Source organism: Neltuma alba, unplaced genomic scaffold (genome assembly GCF_004799145.2).
Source record: "Neltuma alba isolate B1F8T4 unplaced genomic scaffold, ASM479914v2 tig00008249_pilon, whole genome shotgun sequence".
NCBI classification, from domain to species: Eukaryota; Viridiplantae; Streptophyta; class Magnoliopsida; order Fabales; family Fabaceae; genus Neltuma; species Neltuma alba.
Genome location: NW_021634978.1, coordinates 15,390 through 36,494, shown reverse-complemented (window position 1 = coordinate 36,494; position 21,105 = coordinate 15,390). Strand labels below are relative to the sequence as shown.

General features: G+C 35.5%; 1 protein-coding gene and 1 pseudogene across 1 annotated transcript; both read left to right on the top strand.

Moving 5' to 3' along the window:
* The first annotated feature begins 1,559 nt into the window (after positions 1–1,559).
* On the top strand, positions 1,560–3,505 carry LOC114753902 (receptor-like protein 19). The gene is made up of 2 exons (XM_028942607.1): positions 1,560–2,544; positions 2,640–3,505. The coding sequence occupies exons 1-2, from the start codon at positions 1,560–1,562 to the stop codon at positions 3,503–3,505; spliced, it is 1,851 nt and encodes a 616-aa protein (XP_028798440.1).
* Positions 3,506–12,678: 9,173 nt separating this feature from the next.
* Positions 12,679–20,103, top strand: LOC114753904 (PH, RCC1 and FYVE domains-containing protein 1-like; annotated as a pseudogene).
* Positions 20,104–21,105: the final 1,002 nt, after the last annotated feature.

The window sequence follows — 21,105 nt, the reverse complement described above, 5'->3', positions numbered from 1 at the left end:
AAATTATGCGACTTACTTATAGATAGTATTTTTAAGGATGTGTATGTAATTTTGCAAGTGATTGAAGGTTTTGAAATCAAATTATTTATCTCAACCGGGCCAAACAAAAATATTTATATCTAAATATTTCTTCTCGTAGAATATGCATGTTAATTTTAGGCGTAGCTAAATCTTTCCTACCCGTCTATTAAGCTACGCGGCGAATAAACAATCATGATTATTTATCTATGGTTTGCATATCGAATGCAGTTCAGCTCACAATATCCCCAGTTATAAAGGAATTTGGATATAATATAAGAGCATATATATTTTAATTGTTCATTTAAAAGTTGAATAGTTTAAATCGTAATCTGATTTATTCTCAATATTTTAATTGCCTTTTGTTTTCACACCAAATTTACAAATAAACATAATTTTCATAAATTATGATTTATTTAAAGTGAGACTTTAATGTACAATATATATATTCCTCCGGTCCTAAATATAAGACTCTTTTTATAGTGTAAAATTATACTATAAAAATGGTCTTATATTTATATTTAGGACCAGAGGAGTGTGTGTGTGTCTCTATAATCTAGGATGGTCGTGAAGCTTCTTGGAAAATCAGTGAGGGAATATACTTGTCTTTTTTTTTCATTTGAGGGAGATTTCTACATTGTGAAGGCAAAAGGAGGAAGACTTTAATTGACTCGTAATTTTATAATATAACAATCATAAATCTTTTGTTGAAAATAAAAATTTACCAGTCACAAGAGCATGGTTACAATAAGATAAAGATTTAAAATTAAAAAATATGGAATCGTTTAACTCGCTGCGCTAAGAATTAACATTGAGACGCATCTAATTTAAATAATCTAATATTGGAAATAACCACAATATTATTAGCTGCAATTAGGACTTGCGATTTGATAGAATGATTGGGGTTGCGCGCGACAGGAGACAAAATATATATGAAAACCGCAAAATGGGTGCTAAAAATAAGAAGGGAATTTTTTAGTAATTTAAAATCTTTTAAAATGTTTAGATTTAAGATCATATTTACATAGTTTTGAAATGCCATCAATAAATTAAACGAGTTTTTTTTTTGGGGCTCCTCTATTAAATGATGAATTCCACCTTTCAATTGCGAGTGTTTTGTGTGCAAGAATGTTTTGTTAGAAAAGAGAGCATTTTTGTCCAAGCAAAGTAATATCTTACAAGAGCACACTATCAGACACCAACAAAAATGCTCAATATTATGGACTCCGAAAACATTGTGCATTCATTTTTGAATTTTTATCTTTTTTTCCAAAAAAAAAAGAGGTTCTTGAAATAACGCGTTCTCGGCACATCTACTCTGACTTCTCTTCATCAGAAAGTGTACCAGTGATCCATCAAAGTACAACCCCACAATGAACTCTATAAAAATTCTATGTACCACCCACATTTTACTCCTCACAACATCTCATGAGCAGAGAAAAATAAACAAAAAGAAACTATAGTTATCCAAGAACTGTGTATTTTAATCCTCTCTAGTTGTTTCACTTTTGAACTTGTATTAAAGCTATTTCATCACTGTGATGGCTTGTGTGTTCAATTTTTTGTATGCATTATTGACATTGCTATTGTTGCTGCATACAAGACTCAGTTTAGCCACTGATGGTGAAGCACTGAAGAAGTGCATCAAGAAGGAGAGGAAAGCTCTTCTGTTGTTCAAACAAGGCATTTATGTTGACTATGGTATGCAGTCCACATGGAGGGACGGAGATGATGAAGATTGTTGCAATTGGAAAGGAGTTCATTGTAGCAACCAAACAGGTCACGTTCAAATTCTTGATCTTCATGGTTTAGATTCACCTTTTTCAAGAGGTATAATTAATATTACTTTGTTGAGAGAGTTGCATGAACTGAAACATTTGGATCTCAGTTACGATAATGTCAACCCAAGTGACATCCCTCAGTCCATAGAGTCCTTCACCAACTTAAGGTATCTCAACCTCTCTAATTCTTATTTTGTTGGTAGTATTCCCATTCAATTGGGAAAGCTTCCAAACTTACAATATGTTGATCTGAGTAACAATTACTTAGATGGAGCTATCCCTTGCCAAATCGAAAATCTTTCTAAGTTGCAGTACCTTAATCTTGGAGGAAATTATCTTGTTGGAGTGATTCCTTATCAACTTGGGAATCTCTCCAAGCTCCATACTTTGCGACTCGGTGGTGATTCTTCTAACCTCATAGTATTCGACAAAAACAATGGTGATGCAGAGTGGATATCAAACCTCTCTTTATTAACAAATATTCTTGAGTTGAGTTATGTAAGTGATGTTGGCAATTCTCAGGTGTGGCAGCACATAATTGGTAAACTTGTGCCGAAACTAATAGGATTGAGACTAAGAGGATGTGGCATTTCTCGTGTGCATAACCTTCTTCTGTCTACTTCTCCTTCCAACTATTCTTATTCTCTTGTCACCCTTGATCTCTCTTCTAATAACTTGAACCCATCATTATTTCAATGGCCCTTCAACTTCAGCTCCAGCCTTCAACAGCTTTATCTAAGCAATTGTAATCTTTCATCTCATAATCTCTACTTTCTATCTTCTCATTTTTATTTTCCTTCCCTCATTGTTCTTGATCTCTCTTATATAACTGGACCTCAGTAACGACATTGAACTTTGGCTCAAATCTTCAAGCACTTTATTTGAGAGATTGTGGCCTTACATCAAATAATCTTATCTTCACATCCTTCAATCCCAACTTTTCCTCTCTTGTCCGTCTTGATCTCTCTTACAATCAGTTGACATCATCAACCATATTCTATTGGATTTCCAACTTCACCTTCAATCTTCATGAACTAGACTTTAGTTACAATTCGCACAGCAGTTCCATTCTTGATGGTTTTGGAAATGTAATGAAGTCTCTTGAAGTTCTTGATCTCTTCAATAATAATCTCCAAGGTGAAGTCCCAACATCACTAGGAAATATATGCACATTGAAGAGCTTAACATTTAGCTACAATAATTTCAGTGGGGACCTTCTGAGATTCATTTCTAATATATCATCGTGCAATAGACATTCATTACAGAGTTTGGATTTATCGAAGAAGGAGAATAATAGTGCCCCTCCTCCACCGGATCACAACTCCCCGATGACAAAGGAATCTTCAACAGCCACGCAGGCTAGAAGCGAATCTGAGGGAGGGATTTACGGCCCCCATATGATTGTAAAGGGGGATTTTAGCAAGAGAATATTCAAATCTGATTTGAAGAATATCAACATGGATATCATGGTTAAAAAATCTCCAAGCTTGCAAAATGGGTCTCAAAATCAGTTAGGGACACATGTCATGAAGGATAATGAAGGAAAGGATAATGATGGGGAAAACTTCAAGGGTGGAGCCACAATATTTGGAGTTGAAAGTATTATTAAGAATAAGGAGAGAGAATGGAGTTCGATGGGACCTAGGAAGAAAGTCACAGGAAAGAGAAGATTACGTGGCAAGGATAATATTCCTAAAATGAAATAGCAAGTCAAAGGAAAATGGAAAAGTGACAGCACACAAGAATTTTTAAACCATTTTTCTGCGCTACTAAATGGGCCTCCTCTAGAGAATAGGTCCTCAGATACCTCACAACCCAATGATGCTGGGCCACCTTTGCAAGCAATGGATCATGAGCATCAAGTGGTGAAAGGAGACACGACTAACACAGAAAATATGAGTGACGAGGTTGTTCCTACCAACACGACTACTGAATCTCAGATGATGGATCTAAATGTGACTAATGTTTTGGTTGGAAAAAATGTTTATGTTAGTATAAAAGAGACTCTAAAGAGCTCTACAGCTCAACACCCCTTACTAATTCCCAATGAATTTTCTTTTTTGGAATAGTAGAGGTACATGATCTAAATCTTTTTTGGGTCTTGTACGAGAACTAGTTAGGAGACATAATATTGACTTCCTCGCTATTTTAGAAACTCGAGCTCAGTCTGATAAAGCTCATATTATCTCAAGGAGGTTGGGTTTTGATAACATCTAAATTGTGATTGCCAATGGATTTAGTGGTGGAATTTAGGTTCTTTGGAAAAATGGATCGTGGAAGGTTGAGGTTCTCAAGACTCATGAACAATTTATACACCTAAGCCTTGACAATGGAACTCATAAGTCTTTTCTTACTGCTGTTTATGCCAGCCCAAATCCTATAAAAAGAAGAGTGGCCTAGAATGAGCTTTGAAATATCAGTAAGCGCATTGGTGGGAATTTCAATGGGACTTTATATTTGCATGATCGTTGTTCTACTTCTCGTGTTGGTAGCTATATTGATTGAGAATTCTGTAAGTGGGTGGACGACTTGACTCTTACTGATATAGGATGCAGTGGGCCTTATTTCACTTGGAGAAGAGCGAGGTGTGAAAGTCGACTTGATCGTGTTCTTGTTAATTCTAAATTTTTTGATTGAGAATTCTGTAAGTGGGTAGATGACTTGACTCTTACTGATATAGGATGTAGTGGGCCTTATTTTAGTTGGAGAAGAGCGAGGTGTGAAAGTCGACTTGATCATGCTCTTGTTAATTCTAAATTTTTTCAGCTACACCCTAGGCATCAGTTATCCACTTGCCTTTTTTTAAGTCTGATCACCGACCTTTATTGTTAAAACTTGAGAACGATACAAATAAAAGCAACAGGCCAGAAAATTTGTTCAAGTTCTTTGCATCTTGGGTCATGCATGAGAACTTCAAAAGCCTTGTTACTAACACGTGGCATGTGGACACAACTTGGCTGGAGAACGTTGATCATTTCCAATTTGAAGTTTTAATTTGGAGTCATGAGGTTTTCAGTCATTTAGGGCATAAGAAAAGACATCTTTTCAACTGGTTAGAAGGTCTTAATAAAATTTCCCATTCGTGCTGTAATCAAGCTTCCATGGACCTGCTGATTCAACAAAATATGGAATGAACTTGAGGAAATTTTAATTCAAGAAGATCTTCTTTGGGCTCAAAAAGCAAAATATGACTGGTACATGCTAAGGGACAAAAACTCTAAGTATTTCCACGAGAGTTACCAGAAGACGCAGAAATAAGATTGATGCTCTTAAGAATGATAATGATGACTGGATTTACAACAAAGAAGAAATTAAAGGTATAGCTTTAACTTTTTACCAAAACCTCTTTAGTATTGATGGTCATGCCTCCCTTGATTCCATTAGAGGTTTCTCCTTTCCTTTAATGGAAGAGGCACACTTGAACATTTTGAGAAGTAAAGTAACAGGAGAGGAAATTAAATAGGCTATTTTTAGCATGGGTGCTCTCAAATCACCAGGCCCAGATGGGTTGAATGCTTTATCTTTCAAAGTCAGTGGGAGCATATTGGCCCTTCTGTTGTCAATTTTGCGCAAGATGTGTTTGATAATCCCTCCCTAATTGAAGAGATAACAAAATGTTTATTGTACTCATCCCCAAAAAGATCAACCTGAAACTATAAGGGATTTTCATCCTATAAGTTTGTGTAATGTGATTTATAAAGCTATTACTAAAGTGGTGGCTAATAGAATCAAAGGGATCTTGCCTACTATCATTTCTCCTAATCAATGTGGTTTTGTACCGGGAAAGCTAGGATCTAATAATGTGATCATTACTTAGGAAGTCATACATTCTATGCGAAACATGAAGGGTAAGAAAGGCTTCATAACAATTAAAATTGACTTTGAGAAAGCCTATGATCACCTCCAATGGGATTTTATTATGGATTTCCTTAAGGAAATTAATATCCCCTCTGATCTTTTGAATGTTATTAATCGATGTATTTCTTCTCCTGTGATGCAAATTGTCTGGGAAGGAAGTGAGACCCAATAGTTTTCCCCCTCTCGTGGCATCAGACAAAGTGATCCTCTTTCTCAGTATCTCTTTGTTATTTGTATGGAAAAACTTGCTCATTTGATACAGGAAGAGATTCATCTCAAGAAGTGGAAACCAATCAGGCTCAATAAGGATGGCCCACCAATTTCTCATCCTTTCTTCTCAAATGACCTTATCTTGTTTACTGAGGCTTCTATAGAGCAAGCAGGTGGAATTAAAAGGTATTTGGATGCCTTCTGTAATGCTTCTGGACAAAAAGTGAGCCAAAGTAAGACATGGGTTTTCTTTTCTAGTAATATCAATCATACTCATACTACTCAGCTGAGTGAGAAGTTGGGGTTCTGCAGTACTCTTGACCTTGGAAAATATTTAGGGGTCCCTCTTCATCATGAACGAGTAAAGAAAAGTACTTATCAGTGTGTTGTTGATAAGGTTAGATCAAGACTCTCTAACTGGAAGGCCAACGCTATTTCATTCACTGGTTGGCACACTCTTGTTTCCTCAGTGGTACAAGATATTCCTTTATACCTCATGCAAACTAGTGCCTTACCTTTGGGCACTTGCGACGAACTTGAAAAGAGTGCTAGAGGTTTCCTTTGGGGTTCTAGTGATGAGCAAAAACACATACACCTTGTATCGTGGAATGAGGTTTGCAAGGATAAGAAGAAGAGAGGCTTGGGTATTCAATACTTGAGACTGCAAAATAGTATTTTTCATTATGAAAGCTGGCTGGGGATTAATGTAAACAAAAAGATGCTCTCTGGTGTAAGGTTATCTGAAGTAAATACCAATGTGGGAATGATTTAATTCCTACAATTGATAGTTCCCGCCATGGTTCAAGAGTTTAGAAAGGGATTCGTGATAATTGGGATCATGTTTTTCAAGGATCTGAATGAGTTGTTAATAGTAGGGGAGAGGAGGACATTTGATGGAAATTTGAAAAGCACGGAAATTTTACTCTCAAATCAGCATATAACGTGCTATAAGGAGATTGGTCTCTTGCAAACTCGATCTGGTAAAAGCTCTGGAGATTGAATATTCCCCAACATTGTAAGCTTTTTATGTGGCTCACTCTCCATAATAAGCTCTTGACTAATGAAGCTTGTCTTAGACGAAGTATTAATGTCTCGGTAGAATGTACTTGGTGTAAGCATGACTTAGAAGATGCTCTTCATGCTCTCTGTGACTGTCCAAAAGTCAAATCAATATGGCTCTCACTGATTAAACCCAGCTTTGTTGATAAATTTTTCAGCTGTAATATTTGGGACTGGTGCTACATGAATATAAAAGATACATTTGGTAGAGAAAGAGAGCAGTGGTAGGAGCTCTTTGTTATCGTTTGTTGGCTTGTTTGGAGGCGTAGAAATTAAAAAAAATTTTGAACACAAAAGTAGCCAGGTGCATGGAATTATCAGCAAGGCAAAGGTTGTCCTTCTAAGCTATGGAAAGGCCAGACTTTAATTACAAAAATTGAATATAAAGGGAGCGCAAAGTTCTCATGAGACGCAGTGTAAGCGAAGTATAGAAGGTGGGATAATAGTCTGAGTTGATGGTACCTTCTCACATATAATTGGGAAAGCAGCTTGTAGCGGACTCATCAGGAATAGTGAAGGTAACGTAATGGAAGCCTTTATGCTAAATATTAATGGTGGAGATCTTTTAGTTGCAGAAATTTGGGCATGTTTGATAGGACTTAAACGAGCATGGGAAGGGAGGCATAGAAAAGTCTCCCTATTAAGTGACTCTTTGGAAGCTATTTAGCTTATAAAGGGAGGAGCCACTGAAATTCATGAGAATTGGAACCTAATCCAAGAAGTTAGCAACCTGCTCCAGCGACAATAGATGGCTGAACTTTGTCACATTCGAAGAGAAGAAAATATAGCTGACTCTTTAGTTAAGCGTGTTCTTAGCTTACCTCGAGGGCTCTATTTTCCTTACCCTGATGACATATGTAATTTTATTTCTTGCCAAGTAGCGTAGCTGTGTTTTTTTATTCCCTCTTTATCAAAAAAAAAAGAGGGGCATTATTGTAATCTTACTGTTAATTTTAATTTCAGTTTGGTCTTTTGGTCCTATAGTGACATTTTAGAATGTTTCGGGAGCTATTTGAAATAAATTATTAACTGCTATCCTTAATCAAAATTTTCCCTTTTCTTTTCCTCTTGTATCGAGAATTTTACTCACTTTTTTGCCACCCACTCCTCAAATATCGTGCCAAATTCTCCGTGTCCTTATTATTATTATTATTATTTCCTTCATTATTTTTTTTTTTGAGAAAATTGCATACAAGTACCTGTTCATAAAAATTGTTACCATTTGTTCATCAATTATTGTCAAAACCAATACTAATATTGTAACGGGTCCTTGTTTATAATTTTTCTATTTGAAGTTTTTTTACAATTTTTTCTTATTTTTTCCTAACAATTCCCTTCATTATTATTTACTTATATTCATAACTTTTTTTGTATGGAAATACCCTCTTTATTTCGTATTACAAGCCTTTTTTAACTTGCATTTCTGGTTTTTTTTTGTTACAAAAATGTGTATTTATTGATTAACTTACCCATTTTGGGCCTCATATTTTCATCTTTTTAGATATTTTCACCATTATTTCTATCGTTAAGTCGGTTAATTTAATCAAGAAAGACATAGATTAAATAAGAAATTAATAATACTTAAATTATTATTTAACAATTATTTTTTGGAAAATCAATTTTCTCCTATCATATCTACAATATTCATTTTCCTGTGATTAAATTTCTTTCCTCATTTTAAATGATGACATTGGAAATGAAGCGTAGCTAACTATTTCCCAACGAAAAGATATGAATGGTTGGATAAGCCTGAAAGGGACTTGAGGCTTTATTTAATTTAATAAATTTAGAGTGAAGAAAAAGCTATTGGCTGGGAGGAAGAATTATAGTTTGATGTCTATATCAAACTTATAAATATAATTCTTATCATTACTCCTTTTCTCATGAGATGATAAATGTAAAAAAATAAATAAAGAAATACCAAAACCTATATTGCTGTATCATAAATGATTGTCATTTTAGACATTTAACATTGTCCAAAACACCACATCTTTGGACTGAACATTCTTTATTCAATTTCTCGGCATTTTATTATTGGTGGATGATGGATGACCAGTCCCATACGTTATAGTCACAATAAAAGAAACTACCATTTACTATTATAAATTAAAATTATTTATTGTGTGTGTGTCTGTGTGTTTTCGTTGTAAAACTATTTTTAAAGACAAATTAAAGATGACGATGATGATCATTAAAAAGAAAAGATCAAAATGATAATTCAGACGTGATCCCAAGCATTTCCTGAGAAAAAATTGAAGCCGGCGCCGAGTTAGATGAATATTAGGTTGATCTTTTGGCAATTGACCTCAAATGATTTAAAATCCGACGTAAGATAATACTACCTCCGGTTCTAATTATAAGAGTTAGTCGGCTAATTTGAGGAGATTAAGAAAAGAAGTTAAATTAGTTATCTGTAATAAATAAGTATTGTTTTTCCTAAAATATCCTTACTAATCAAATGTATTGGCTAGAACTATTATTGTTAGAAGGATTATCTTGAGAAAAAATATAAAAATATGAGAGACAAAGTGGATTGGGGTCTTATACTTAGGACCAAAATAAAACTCAAATAACATCTTATATTAAGGATCGGAGGTAGTACATTGTTTCATATGATGAATTTGGATTTTTCAATTGAGAGACATTACCTCTAGTTCTTAATATAAGAGCTGATTAACTAATTTGAGTAGATTAAGAAGACTAATTAAGTTAGTTATTTGCAATGAATATATATTATCTTTTCTAAAATATCCTTGCTAGTTAAGTATATTGACTAGAACTACTATTATTATAGGGACTACTTTTAAAAAATGGATAAATATAAGAGATAAGGTGGATTAGGGTCTTGTAATTTAGTCCAAAATAAAAATCAAATAAGCTCTTATATTAAGGATTGGAAGTTGTACTACCTCTAATCCAAATTATAAGAGCTAGTTAACTAATTTGAAGATATTAAGGAAATAAATTAAATTAGTTATTTGTCATAAATATGTATTATCTTTCCTAAAATATTATTGCTAATCAATTGCGTTAGCTAGAACTATCACTATTAGAAGGAATGCATTGAAAAAAAAAAGTATAAATATAAGAGATAAAATAGATTGAGTTCTTATATTTAGGATTAAAATAAAAATCAAATAAAATCTTATATTAAACACCGGATGTAGTATTAATTGTTAAATCATGATATAATGATATTGAAATAAAGGCCACTGTACGTACTTCTCCTCCACATCATCAAATCACAGTTGATTTGAGTGTATTTTATCAGCTATATAATATACTCCAATTTTTAATATAAAAACTAGCTAAATAATTTAAATAAATGAAAGATATTAGTTAAATTAATTAAACATCTTTCTTAATCATTCCCTTCTTTTCCGACTTCATCATTATTAGAAAAATATTAATAGGATTAATTTAAAAAAATTGATAAACATGTGAAGTAAGTCTTACATATAAGATCAAACATCAACTCTCCAATTAAATTCTATATGAAGAATCCAAAAAGTATTATATAAATGCATTTTATGAGAAATATACTTCATTTGATTCTTAACATAAGAAATACTTAACTAATTTAAGTATATTATTAAAAACATGTTATGATCATCTTAAGATAACTTACATTTTATTATCTTACGTATCATTTTATAGGTTGTCAACTAAGTTAGTTAGGGAAAAAATTATAAATATATGAGATAAGGTAAATTAAGATTTTATATATGTAAGTAAATTCAATATCCTGTCTAACTTTCATATTAAAAATTCGAGGGAATACTAATAGTTTGAGGGGTACGATAAGCGATATGAAGTGTATACATTTAATCAGCCGTAGTTAATGACACACACACACACGGTAGTCCGCAGAGTTAACGTCCAGCTCGGTTAGTGACACTGGATGAAGCAATGGAGTTAAAGATAGGGGTGTTTTAAGAAAAAATAATTTAATATCAAAATTATTCTTTGATGAGAAAATCAAACTCAGATGTATTAAAGCATAAATTGGGCGATGGGATGTGGCTAAGAGTGTAAGACGTAGCTTGGAACAAACAATTGGTTGGGTAATAAATGAGGACCAAGATTAGAAAGTGATGGCGTCTTAATTTATTAATGCTTTAACCAAAGCTACCACACTATTAGGATCCGTTTGGCTCAACAAGAGAAAAGAGAAGGAAGGGATTTTAATGAAGGGAAAATGAGGGGAAGAGAGTGGAAGGATTTTAATATTATCTTATTTAGATTTATAAAAAAAGAGAGGAAGGGAGGGGAAAAATATTTTAATATGGACAATTTTACTCTTATTTTATTTAAAATATGAGCATAATGGTCACAACATAACAAAATATAGGCATAATAAACACAACATGGTAAAATATTGTCATTTTCCTCCAAATCCTCTTAATTTTGGAAGGAAGGCTGAGGAGGGGAGCGGAGGAAAAATTTTAAAAAATTTTCCATCCCCTCTTAAAATTTGTATGTTGCCAAATAAGAGAAAATAATTAAAATTCCTCCTCTTCTTCCCAAATCCCTCGTACCAAACACACCCTTGTTATTCTCCCCACCCTTGTTATTCTCCCCATAGTCCTTTACTGCCTCTCATGTTGTTCATCCCACGTCATTTGCCAAGCTGTGGGGTCTAAGGGCACCACCAGTATCTTATTTGGTCCCAATCACTCCTTCAAATTAACCCTCCGGACTATATAATATTGAAAAACACATCATCTAATTAAAGAAATACTTAAATCAATAATGTATCATGTAAAAATTATTTTTTGCATTTTAAATCAGCTTAAAAATTAGTACTAATTGTATCTACAATTGTTACTTTTGGAGGCAAGTATGCAGTAATTATACTTAAAAAAGTTAGTATTATAACAAATATTTAGAAAAAAAATCAAGTAAAATTTAAAACTTGTGTTTAAAATGGAAAAAGTAGTAGTGTCTCAAAATTAGATTAGTCTTTTTTTTTTTTTGGTTAGAAATATTGGATAACTTTTGTAGCAGCTTACACAGTATGCGCACACGCTGCTAATCACTTTTTTAGCTTATGCTTTGAATTACATGGAGGTAAAATTATAGATGTTGCGTTGAAAAGAGTTAAAGTTCAAGAATTAAATTAGAATCGAATTAGTTAATCTCTCTGATAAAAATATAATATTTTTATTACTACTTCTTCTAAATATTTAATTAAATCATGGAAAAAAAATAAATATAGAGATGATACTAACTTTCTGTAAACTGTCACCGAAATTAATTATTAATAAGGAATTAAGTAGATATTATATATAAATAGAAAAATTACATTCCATGGTAATTCTCTCTTTGTTAAAAACCGTTAACCTGCTCCGCTCAAATTACTAAAACAACCCTCCCTTGTAGTCCCCAGCGTGTCTACGTGCTTCCATCCCCAATATTTATTTAGTTTCTGAAAATAGGAATTCTGTCCTCGTCCTGAGTCTTTCACTCCATCTTTGGGACAGATGTGGAAAAAAAAAAAAAAATTCACACTACGGGGATTAAACTAAAAATTTAGAAGTCCTAGAACAAAAAGTTATATTTTCCTTTTCCCTTCCATTCATGATTTTCATCTCTCAGGCTCAGGTTTGTTTCTGCTTTTCCATATTTATGTAGTTTTTTTAATATTTTCCTCTGTCCTGGTCTTTGACTAGTTGTACTTTTACACTCTCGTTCTCTTGCTGCTGTCTCCTCTTCTCCTTAGCCCCTTCGCCAGTTCGCTGACGCCGGAGCCTGCATTGCTCGCCGGCATACTTTCCTGCAACCTCCATTCTTCTGTAGACCACCAGAACGTGTCCGACAAGCTGCTTCTTGCCTGTCGAAGAACCGGGTTTCTTTTCTGGTCCATCCCTGTTCATGTGTTGAAGAAGTTTCTGCTCTCACTCGATTTTGTCAATGGAGTTTCTGGACATGTGGTTTCCGTGAGGAGGAATAGATCTACGGAGCTTCGTGCATTCTTGAGAGTGAAGAAGAAGCTGGTTTTGCTTGAGAGAAAGAGTGAGGTTTGGGTGTGGATGGTAGTGGAGGGAAGAGGCTGGAATTGTTGCATATGACGACCGGAGCTCCATCCAGTGATCGGAGAGGGTGATGGCGTTTCTGTGAATCTTTCACATGGAATGGCAGATCTTGCTAGCTACGGGAATGCCCACTGTGACTTAGAGCAGGTCTCTCTCTCCCTCTCTCTCTCTCTCTCTCTCTCTCTCTCTCTCTCTCTCTCTCTGTGAGTCACAAACTTAATGTGAGGCGTTATAATTTTTGCTTTAGTTCTTGTAAATATTGCAGCTTGCTTGGAGTATTTGTTATTCGGTTTGTTTCAATACAATATAGTAATTGGGTTTCTTGTTGAAGGCACATTCCCTGGCCAAAAATATTATGATCAGCGTGTATTCCGTTGTTTGGATACCGAGGGAAGTTGGAATTGCTGCTAACTCTAGTCGAAAGACCGGAAGAGTAAGGCCAAAATGAAAATATGGGAGAGCACATATTGATTTATTTATTTATTTTAAATGGATGATCAGTAGACTTTCAAGCAGTTCTATTTATAATTAAAGTTCGCACCCTTTTGAATGAGAAGGGTTGATTGAATGATCTCAATCATCTCATGCTTTATCACTGCTATTGAACATGAGGAGTCTCAAAAAATATGATGGGACTGACTATTTGTGTTCCAGTAGGATGCTTCAGCATGTATTGTGAGTAACTTTGGTTCTGAATTGTTAATGGCTTACTCTTTGAAAGAATAGATGTCTTTGAATGCCACTTTCTAATGATTAAATTTCTCTGATTATCTTTTTCTACCCAAAAAAAAAAAAAACTGTATATTCATTGGAATGTCAATTGGATCGTTCTTTTGTGTGACTATTTTTAGCATCTTTGATAAACATACAACAATTGCATCTTTCAATATCTTGTAGACTATTTTGCTGTCATTACCTGTTCCTTCTGCTTTCTGCAGGCATTGATTCCTTGTACAAAGGGTGCCCAACTGCTTAAATAAATTCGGAAAGGGAAGCCCAAGTTTTATCCGTTCAGGCTTTCCAATGTAAGCTGGCTCATAACTGAAAGCTCATGTTGGGATCGTGTTATTGAATGCTCAAATGTTCTACTTAATTAAGTGCCTTCTTGGACAATAATCAAGATAGCTACTCTTTTGTGCTTTTTGATATTGATGAGTGATGTGGTATGAGGTGACTTTCTGTGTGTGTATTCTATTGTGGCCTCTCATTGGATTTTCTTTTATTTTTTTGGGCAGCGAATATGTTTATGAATGTCCTAATTATACCATGGATGATATTTAATGGATATCTTTTTGGGTGTTGTCACTTTGATGTAAGTAGTATTGCAAATCATGTCCCTATTTTACCGATGACCACTTGGTTCAATTTTTTTGACCAGCATCACTTGGTTCAATTAGCAAGGTTTCAAACTGGCTTAAACATAGATCTTGAGACTGAGTCTTAGAAATGCAGCAGTGGTTATATTGATAGAGTCTTGAATTCTTATTACATTGTAACTTTTCTGTGTTTCTTGCATTATCACGCTTGTTTAAGTTCTTTACTTTTGTACTTACTAAACTATCTGAAAACAACAGGATGAATTATCTTTAATCTGGATTTCAAGCAGTGGAGAAAGAAGATTGAATCTTTCTTCTGTCTTAAGAATTATTTCTGGACAAAGAACAGTGGGATATCTGGAATTTTATCTTATATTATTCAAGTGCCTCATCATGTGTTGTTATTCCTAGGTGATATTTATAACTGTTCCATAGATTCACTCGTCATTCTTTGTTTGCTTTTCTTCAATCTTCTGGCAGGCTGTTTGTCAATGGTGTCTGAGTCCTGAGAAGAACTATCTGTCCTTTTCCCTTATTTGTAACCATGGAAAGCGGTACCTTGATTTGGTTGGTGATGAATTCTGAAATTCTTTGTGGGATTACATTATTATCTAGTTTCCACTTCCTCCACTTTTTTTATCATTAATAGATTTTTTTCGGCTCTTTACAGACTTGCAAGGATCAAGTTGAGGCAGCAGTGTGGATTGCTGGCATTAAAGCTCTGAGATCTTCTGGCCAAGGTGGGCGGTCAAAAATTGATGGGTGGAGTGATGGGGGTCTCTATCTTGATGTAAATCCACCTTTGTGTAGTTCAATATCATTCTACTTGTGTCACGTCTCTTTTACCAAGAATTATAAGCTAGGGGAGAAGATAGATCTTTTTCTTGGAAATGATGGAGTATTCCACCATTTTCCCTGGGATTAAAGTCTTAGATGGACGAAGGGAGAGAACTTACTACTTTTGTGATGATGGGAAGAATGTACTGTTTCCTTTAAGATACCATCTTCATATTCTGAATTAACTGGTGTTCTCTGAAAGGACAAATGGGATGGTTTGTCTTAAGCCAAGTGCTGTTCACTTTCTTGTGCAATTTTCTGTCATGATTTATGAGCAATTGATTGTTCTGATTAGAATCTTTTATCTTTTCTACAGTGATATGAATTTTTGTGATTCTAGATTGACTAATTACTTAAAAGCTTACCAAATTACATGTATTTCTACTGGTGGCATTAGTCTGCCTATTGCTTCCATGTTGTAATAGATGGTAACCTATATATAATTCTTTCTGGCTGAATACTTTCAGGATAATAGAGACTGGACATCAAGTTGTCCATGTGAAAGTTCAGTTAGTACACTAGATATTAAATCTCCTGATGCTTCTGTGAATTCTAATACTAAGACTGCTTCAAAGCCCTTTGGAATGTTGAAGTCTGTCAATTCTGAAAGATTGAATTCACCATTAGACCCTTCAAATATGCAAGCAAGAGGATCTGGTTCAGATGCCCTTCGAGTTAGTGTTTCGAGTGCCCCCAGCACATCAAGTCATGGATCCACACCAGATGACTGTGATGCTCTGGGTGATGTATACATATGGGGGGAGGTTACTACCGAGAATGTTATGGGAGTTGGTGTAGATAAAACTTTCAATCAGTTCAGTCCAAGGGTAGATGTGCTTTTGCCCAGGCCACTGGAGGCTAGTGTAGTTTTAGACGTACATCATATAGCATGTGGTGTTAAACATGCTGCACTAGTCACAAGGCAAGGTGAAGTATTTACTTGGGGCGAAGAATCTGGAGGACGTCTAGGCCATGGTGTTGAGAAGAATGTGGTTCAACCTCGTCTAGTTGAAGCTTTAGCTTCTACAACTGTTGATTTAATTGCTTGTGGTGAGTTTCACACCTGTGCTGTTACAGTGGCAGGAGAACTATATACTTGGGGTGATGGAACTCATAATGCCGGACTTCTTGGTCATGGCACTGATGTAAGTCATTGGATACCAAAACAAATTTCAGGTCTGCTAGAGGGACTTCATGTTGCTTTTGTCACTTGTGGTCCATGGCACACAGCCTTGATAACTTCAACTGGGCAACTCTTCACATTTGGTGATGGAACATTTGGTGTCCTGGGTCATGGAGATAGGGAGAATGTTTCATATCCTAGAGAAGTACAATCATTGTCAGGGTTAAGAACAATAGCTGTTGCATGTGGAGTGTGGCATACTGCCGCTGTGGTTGAGGTTATTGTGACACAGTCCAGTGCAAGTGTATTATCTGGTAAATTGTTTACTTGGGGTGATGGAGACAAAAATCGCCTTGGACATGGAGACAAGGAGGCCCGACTTGAACCAACTTGCGTACCTTTGCTCATTGATTATAATTTTTATAAGCTTGCTTGTGGCCATAGTTTGACAGTTGGCCTCACAACATCAGGACGTGTTTTTACAATGGGGAGCACAGTTTATGGTCAGCTTGGCAACCCACAGTCTGATGGAAAGCTGCCCTGCTCAGTCGATGACAAGCTTTCAGAAGAATCTGTTGAAGAAATTGCATGTGGTGCATATCATGTTGCAGTTTTAACATCCAAAAATGAAGTTTATACGTGGGGGAAGGGTGCTAATGGGAGGTTGGGTCATGGGGATGTTGAAGATCGAAAAACCCCAACTTTGGTTGAAGCTTTGAAAGATAGACATGTTAAAAATATTGCATGTGGTTCAAACTACTCTGCTGCCATATGCCTTCATAAATGGGTATCGGGTGCTGAGCAGTCTCAGTGCTCTACTTGTAGACAGCCATTTGGTTTCACTAGAAAGAGGCACAACTGTTATAATTGTGGGCTTGTGCATTGCCACTCATGCAGTTCCAAGAAAGCGTTGAGAGCAGCTCTGGCTCCTAATCCTGGAAAGCCTTATCGTGTTTGTGATTCCTGTTTTGTAAAATTGAACAAGGTAGCAGAAGCTGGCATTAATAATAGAAGGAATGCCATGCCTCGTTTGTCTAGTGAAAACAAGGACAGGTTAGACAAGTCTGAGATCAGGTTGGCCAAGTCACCGGTTCCTTCTAATATGGATTTAATAAAGCAGCTAGATAGCAAGGCGGCTAGACAAGGGAAGAAGACTGATACATTTTCCCTGGCTCAAACCTCACAACCCCCTTTGCTGCAGCTGAAAGATGCTGCCTTGCCTACTGCTGCTGATCTGAGGCGTACAGCTCCAAGGCCAGTTCTGACAGCATCTGGAGTAAGCTCCAGGTCTGTGTCCCCTTTTTCCAGAAGACCAAGTCCGCCTCGTTCAGCTACACCTATTCCAACAACGTCAGGACTTTCTTTCTCAAAAAGTATAAATGATAGTCTGAAGAAAACCAACGAACTTTTAAATCATGAAGTGCTGAAGCTGCGCAATCAGGTAAATAACGCCTGCCCTGTGTGTGTGAATACTTCATCTGTTCCTGTTCTAAGAGTTCTTTCCCTCCTATTGATTTGATCCTGTTAAATGCTGAACTGAAGAAGCATTCTTTTCTCCAGTGACCAGAAAAGTTGATTTCCACTGTTCAAGATTATATTCCATCTCTGCTTCTATATCTAACTTAAATCTGGTTAGGTTGAGAGCCTGAGAAAAAGGTGTAATTTGCAAGAATTAGAGCTTCAAAGGGAAGAAAGGAGAACTCAAGATGCTATGGTACTGGCTGCTGAGGAATCTGCTAAATCTAAAGCTGCAAAAGAAGTTATAAAGTCACTTACAGCACAGGTTAGGTTCTGCTTAATATATTTATGCTGGAATTGAGCCAGCCGTCTTTCTTGAAAAGGGCTGAATTTTTTTGTGCGGTGCTTTACTTTCGTAGCTTAATGCATGCCTTATTATGCATCTGTCGTGGTTTCTTTTCATAAAATGAACATGCAGATTAAACTTCTATGAAATTGGCTCCACGATATACGAATTGCTGGTCACAAGATTTTGGAAATTTTTGTTTTGAGCTATGTCACAAAGTTTTCTTCGTATATTATTTTCATTTTCCTTTTTCCTCATTTAGTACATAATAAACTAAAATGCACTAAATTCTTTTGAATTTTGAATCATATACAAGTGATCCTTTGACCTTTTCAAACTTGACAATTTATCCTTGTACTTTTAAAAGTTCTGCAAGTAATTGCTGTTGTTAGTAAATTTATCAATTGTGAATTTACTAATAGAAGGAGAACGAGTCAAATTAAATGAATCCACCTAAACTTTTTGTGTGGTTGACTCTCTTTAACTTTGAATTACATGCGCAAGTACCCTAAATTTTGGCTGAAATGCTGATAAACTCCTAATGTTCATGCTTATATTACTGAAATAAGGGATTGACAAGTTGTTATTTGCCTAGATTTCAAATTTGGAAGGATCAATTGTCAAGTATTAAAACTCAAGATTATTCACAAATAATTCGAAGTCCAGAAAAATTATACACATTTTAGTCCAAATTATACTGCCATATGTTTATATTATTGTTTTTATTTTATGATGGGAGAGGAATTTTAACCCACAAAGATATTTTTCATACCTGCCCCTTTACTGTAATGAAATTATTGGTGTTATTTCTCTTTCAAATATTTTCAGCTTAAAGATCTTGCTGGGAGGCTACCTCCAGGAGCTTATGACACTGACAGCATCCGGCCAGCTTACCCGCCAAATGGTTTGGAGCCAAACGGCATCCACTATCCTGACCCAAGTGGGGAGGGACATACCAGAGCAGAGTCCATCAGTGGATCTAGCCTGGCCTCCTTTGCTCTTGAATCCTCTATATTCAACAAAACTGAGCTCACAGGAACTTATGCAACCAATCCTTACCAGCAAAACCGGGTGCTTGTGCCTTCCAATGGGACAAATGAATACCCAAATGTTATACTTGCCAATGGTGGTGTGTTTCAGGCAACTAGCAGTAGCATGTTAGATGCTGCTGATGGTAGAAATTCTGTGCCTCTCCAAGATGGTGAGAGTGGTTCAAGATCAAGGAATGCCGTACTGGCTGCTGATAGTAATCAAATTGAGGCAGAATGGATTGAACAGTATGAACCTGGGGTGTATATAACACTCATGGCTTTAAGCGATGGAACAAGAGATCTAAAACGTGTGCGCTTCAGGTACTATATCTGATATCGTCCACACCTCTCTGTTGTGTTGCTGCCAACTATGGAAAACCACTGATACTTGACCTGTGATAAAATTCATTTGGGCCATAGAGATCAGAATTAATAGGAGTATTAGACATGTAATAATAAACTGCATGCAACACTTTTTACATATATACATGCGTACATATCTATTATGTTTTGTTTGGGCTTCCCGAACCTTCCTGAACCTCATAGTTGATCAACACTGCCTTAAAACTGAAAGCTTTGAAAGTTTCCCTATACAGTCACTTTATTATATATCTAACCTGTTGTGGTAATTAATGTGCAGCCGACGGAGATTTGGAGAGCACCAAGCAGAGACTTGGTGGTCTGAGAATCGTGAGAAGGTATATGAAAGGTACAATGTCTGTAGTAGCACTGAGAATTCATCAAGCCAAGCAGCTCGTGGGGCAGAAGGCGCGGTTTCACCTGTTTCATAATTCTAGGAAAAGTTGTAGACACAGGGCTGTTCTCCATCAACACATTTTGTTAAAATGAGCATAATTGTAGTCAAGCATGAATCGGTACGAGGGAAGCATGCATCCCTTTTCAGGTTTTTTAGTCTATCCTTTTCCCCTTTCTTAGCCTTTTTGCCACTGATCCTTTGCTCTTAATTTAGTTATCTTCCATTTCATTTTGGGTATATTCCCTTTATATATCTGTTGTAATGTAATGTATATATGAAAAAATATATATATATCAATAGAGATCGTCTTTGTCAAGCAATCTTCCATCCCCATGTAAAATCAGAGACCTTCTTTACAGTTGCCTTTTTTTTCTTTTTGGGGGGAAAAAAAATCTTTAACACCTTTTCCCCCACCAACTGTATACCGATGCACTAAATTGTTCCTTGTTTAAAATCCTCTGCAAACTCCTCTGTGATATATGATCTTGGGATACTCATTGATTCTTTTCTCATTTTATTCTATTTGCCTGTTGGCAATATGATATACACTAACAAGCATCTCATGTGAAAAGTGTAGCCAATAAACTGGTAGCTTGCGTGGGACCAGCTTTGTGCTTAATTTGAGGGTCTCAGTCTCCATTCATGTCCTTTTTCAGCTTTCTTTACCCTCTGCTTCTCAGATTTTGAGGTTCCCTTTATATAAAAGAACTTAAGAAAGTCTGGGTGCAACCCCAAAAAAAAAAAGCGTGGGGCCATCTATGAAAAAGAAAGGGATTGAGAAATGGTCAAGATTGGTGTAAAAAACTCCCAAATACATTAATGAGTTCCTCAAAGAGAAAACATCAAGCAACATAACAAAATGTCTTCGGAAGTTCAATTTATTTAATATAAACTCAATCTCTCTCTCATCATGTCTTCGTTGAAGATAGAAATATGGAAAACTAATCCAATAGACAAAAAAAAGTCCTCCTTAAGTTCTTATTGTCATACAAGTTTTTGACTTGCATTATTGGACGGCAAAAGGAGAGAACGTGAGGATGAAAAATGGGTAGCAAATTATAACTACGTCAAGTTATGTGTGGTGATACGCTAATGTCTTCATTTAGAAATATATTATACGGTAAGTTCAACAAAGAGAATAATTACCCAAGAGTATGATTATATATAAAGTTTGTCTTATTTCTAACTAGTTCATATATTTACTTACTATAGATGCAGAGAACTTAAACATCTCCATGTAATTATTTCAGGCTTATACGCTCCAAAAATATATATA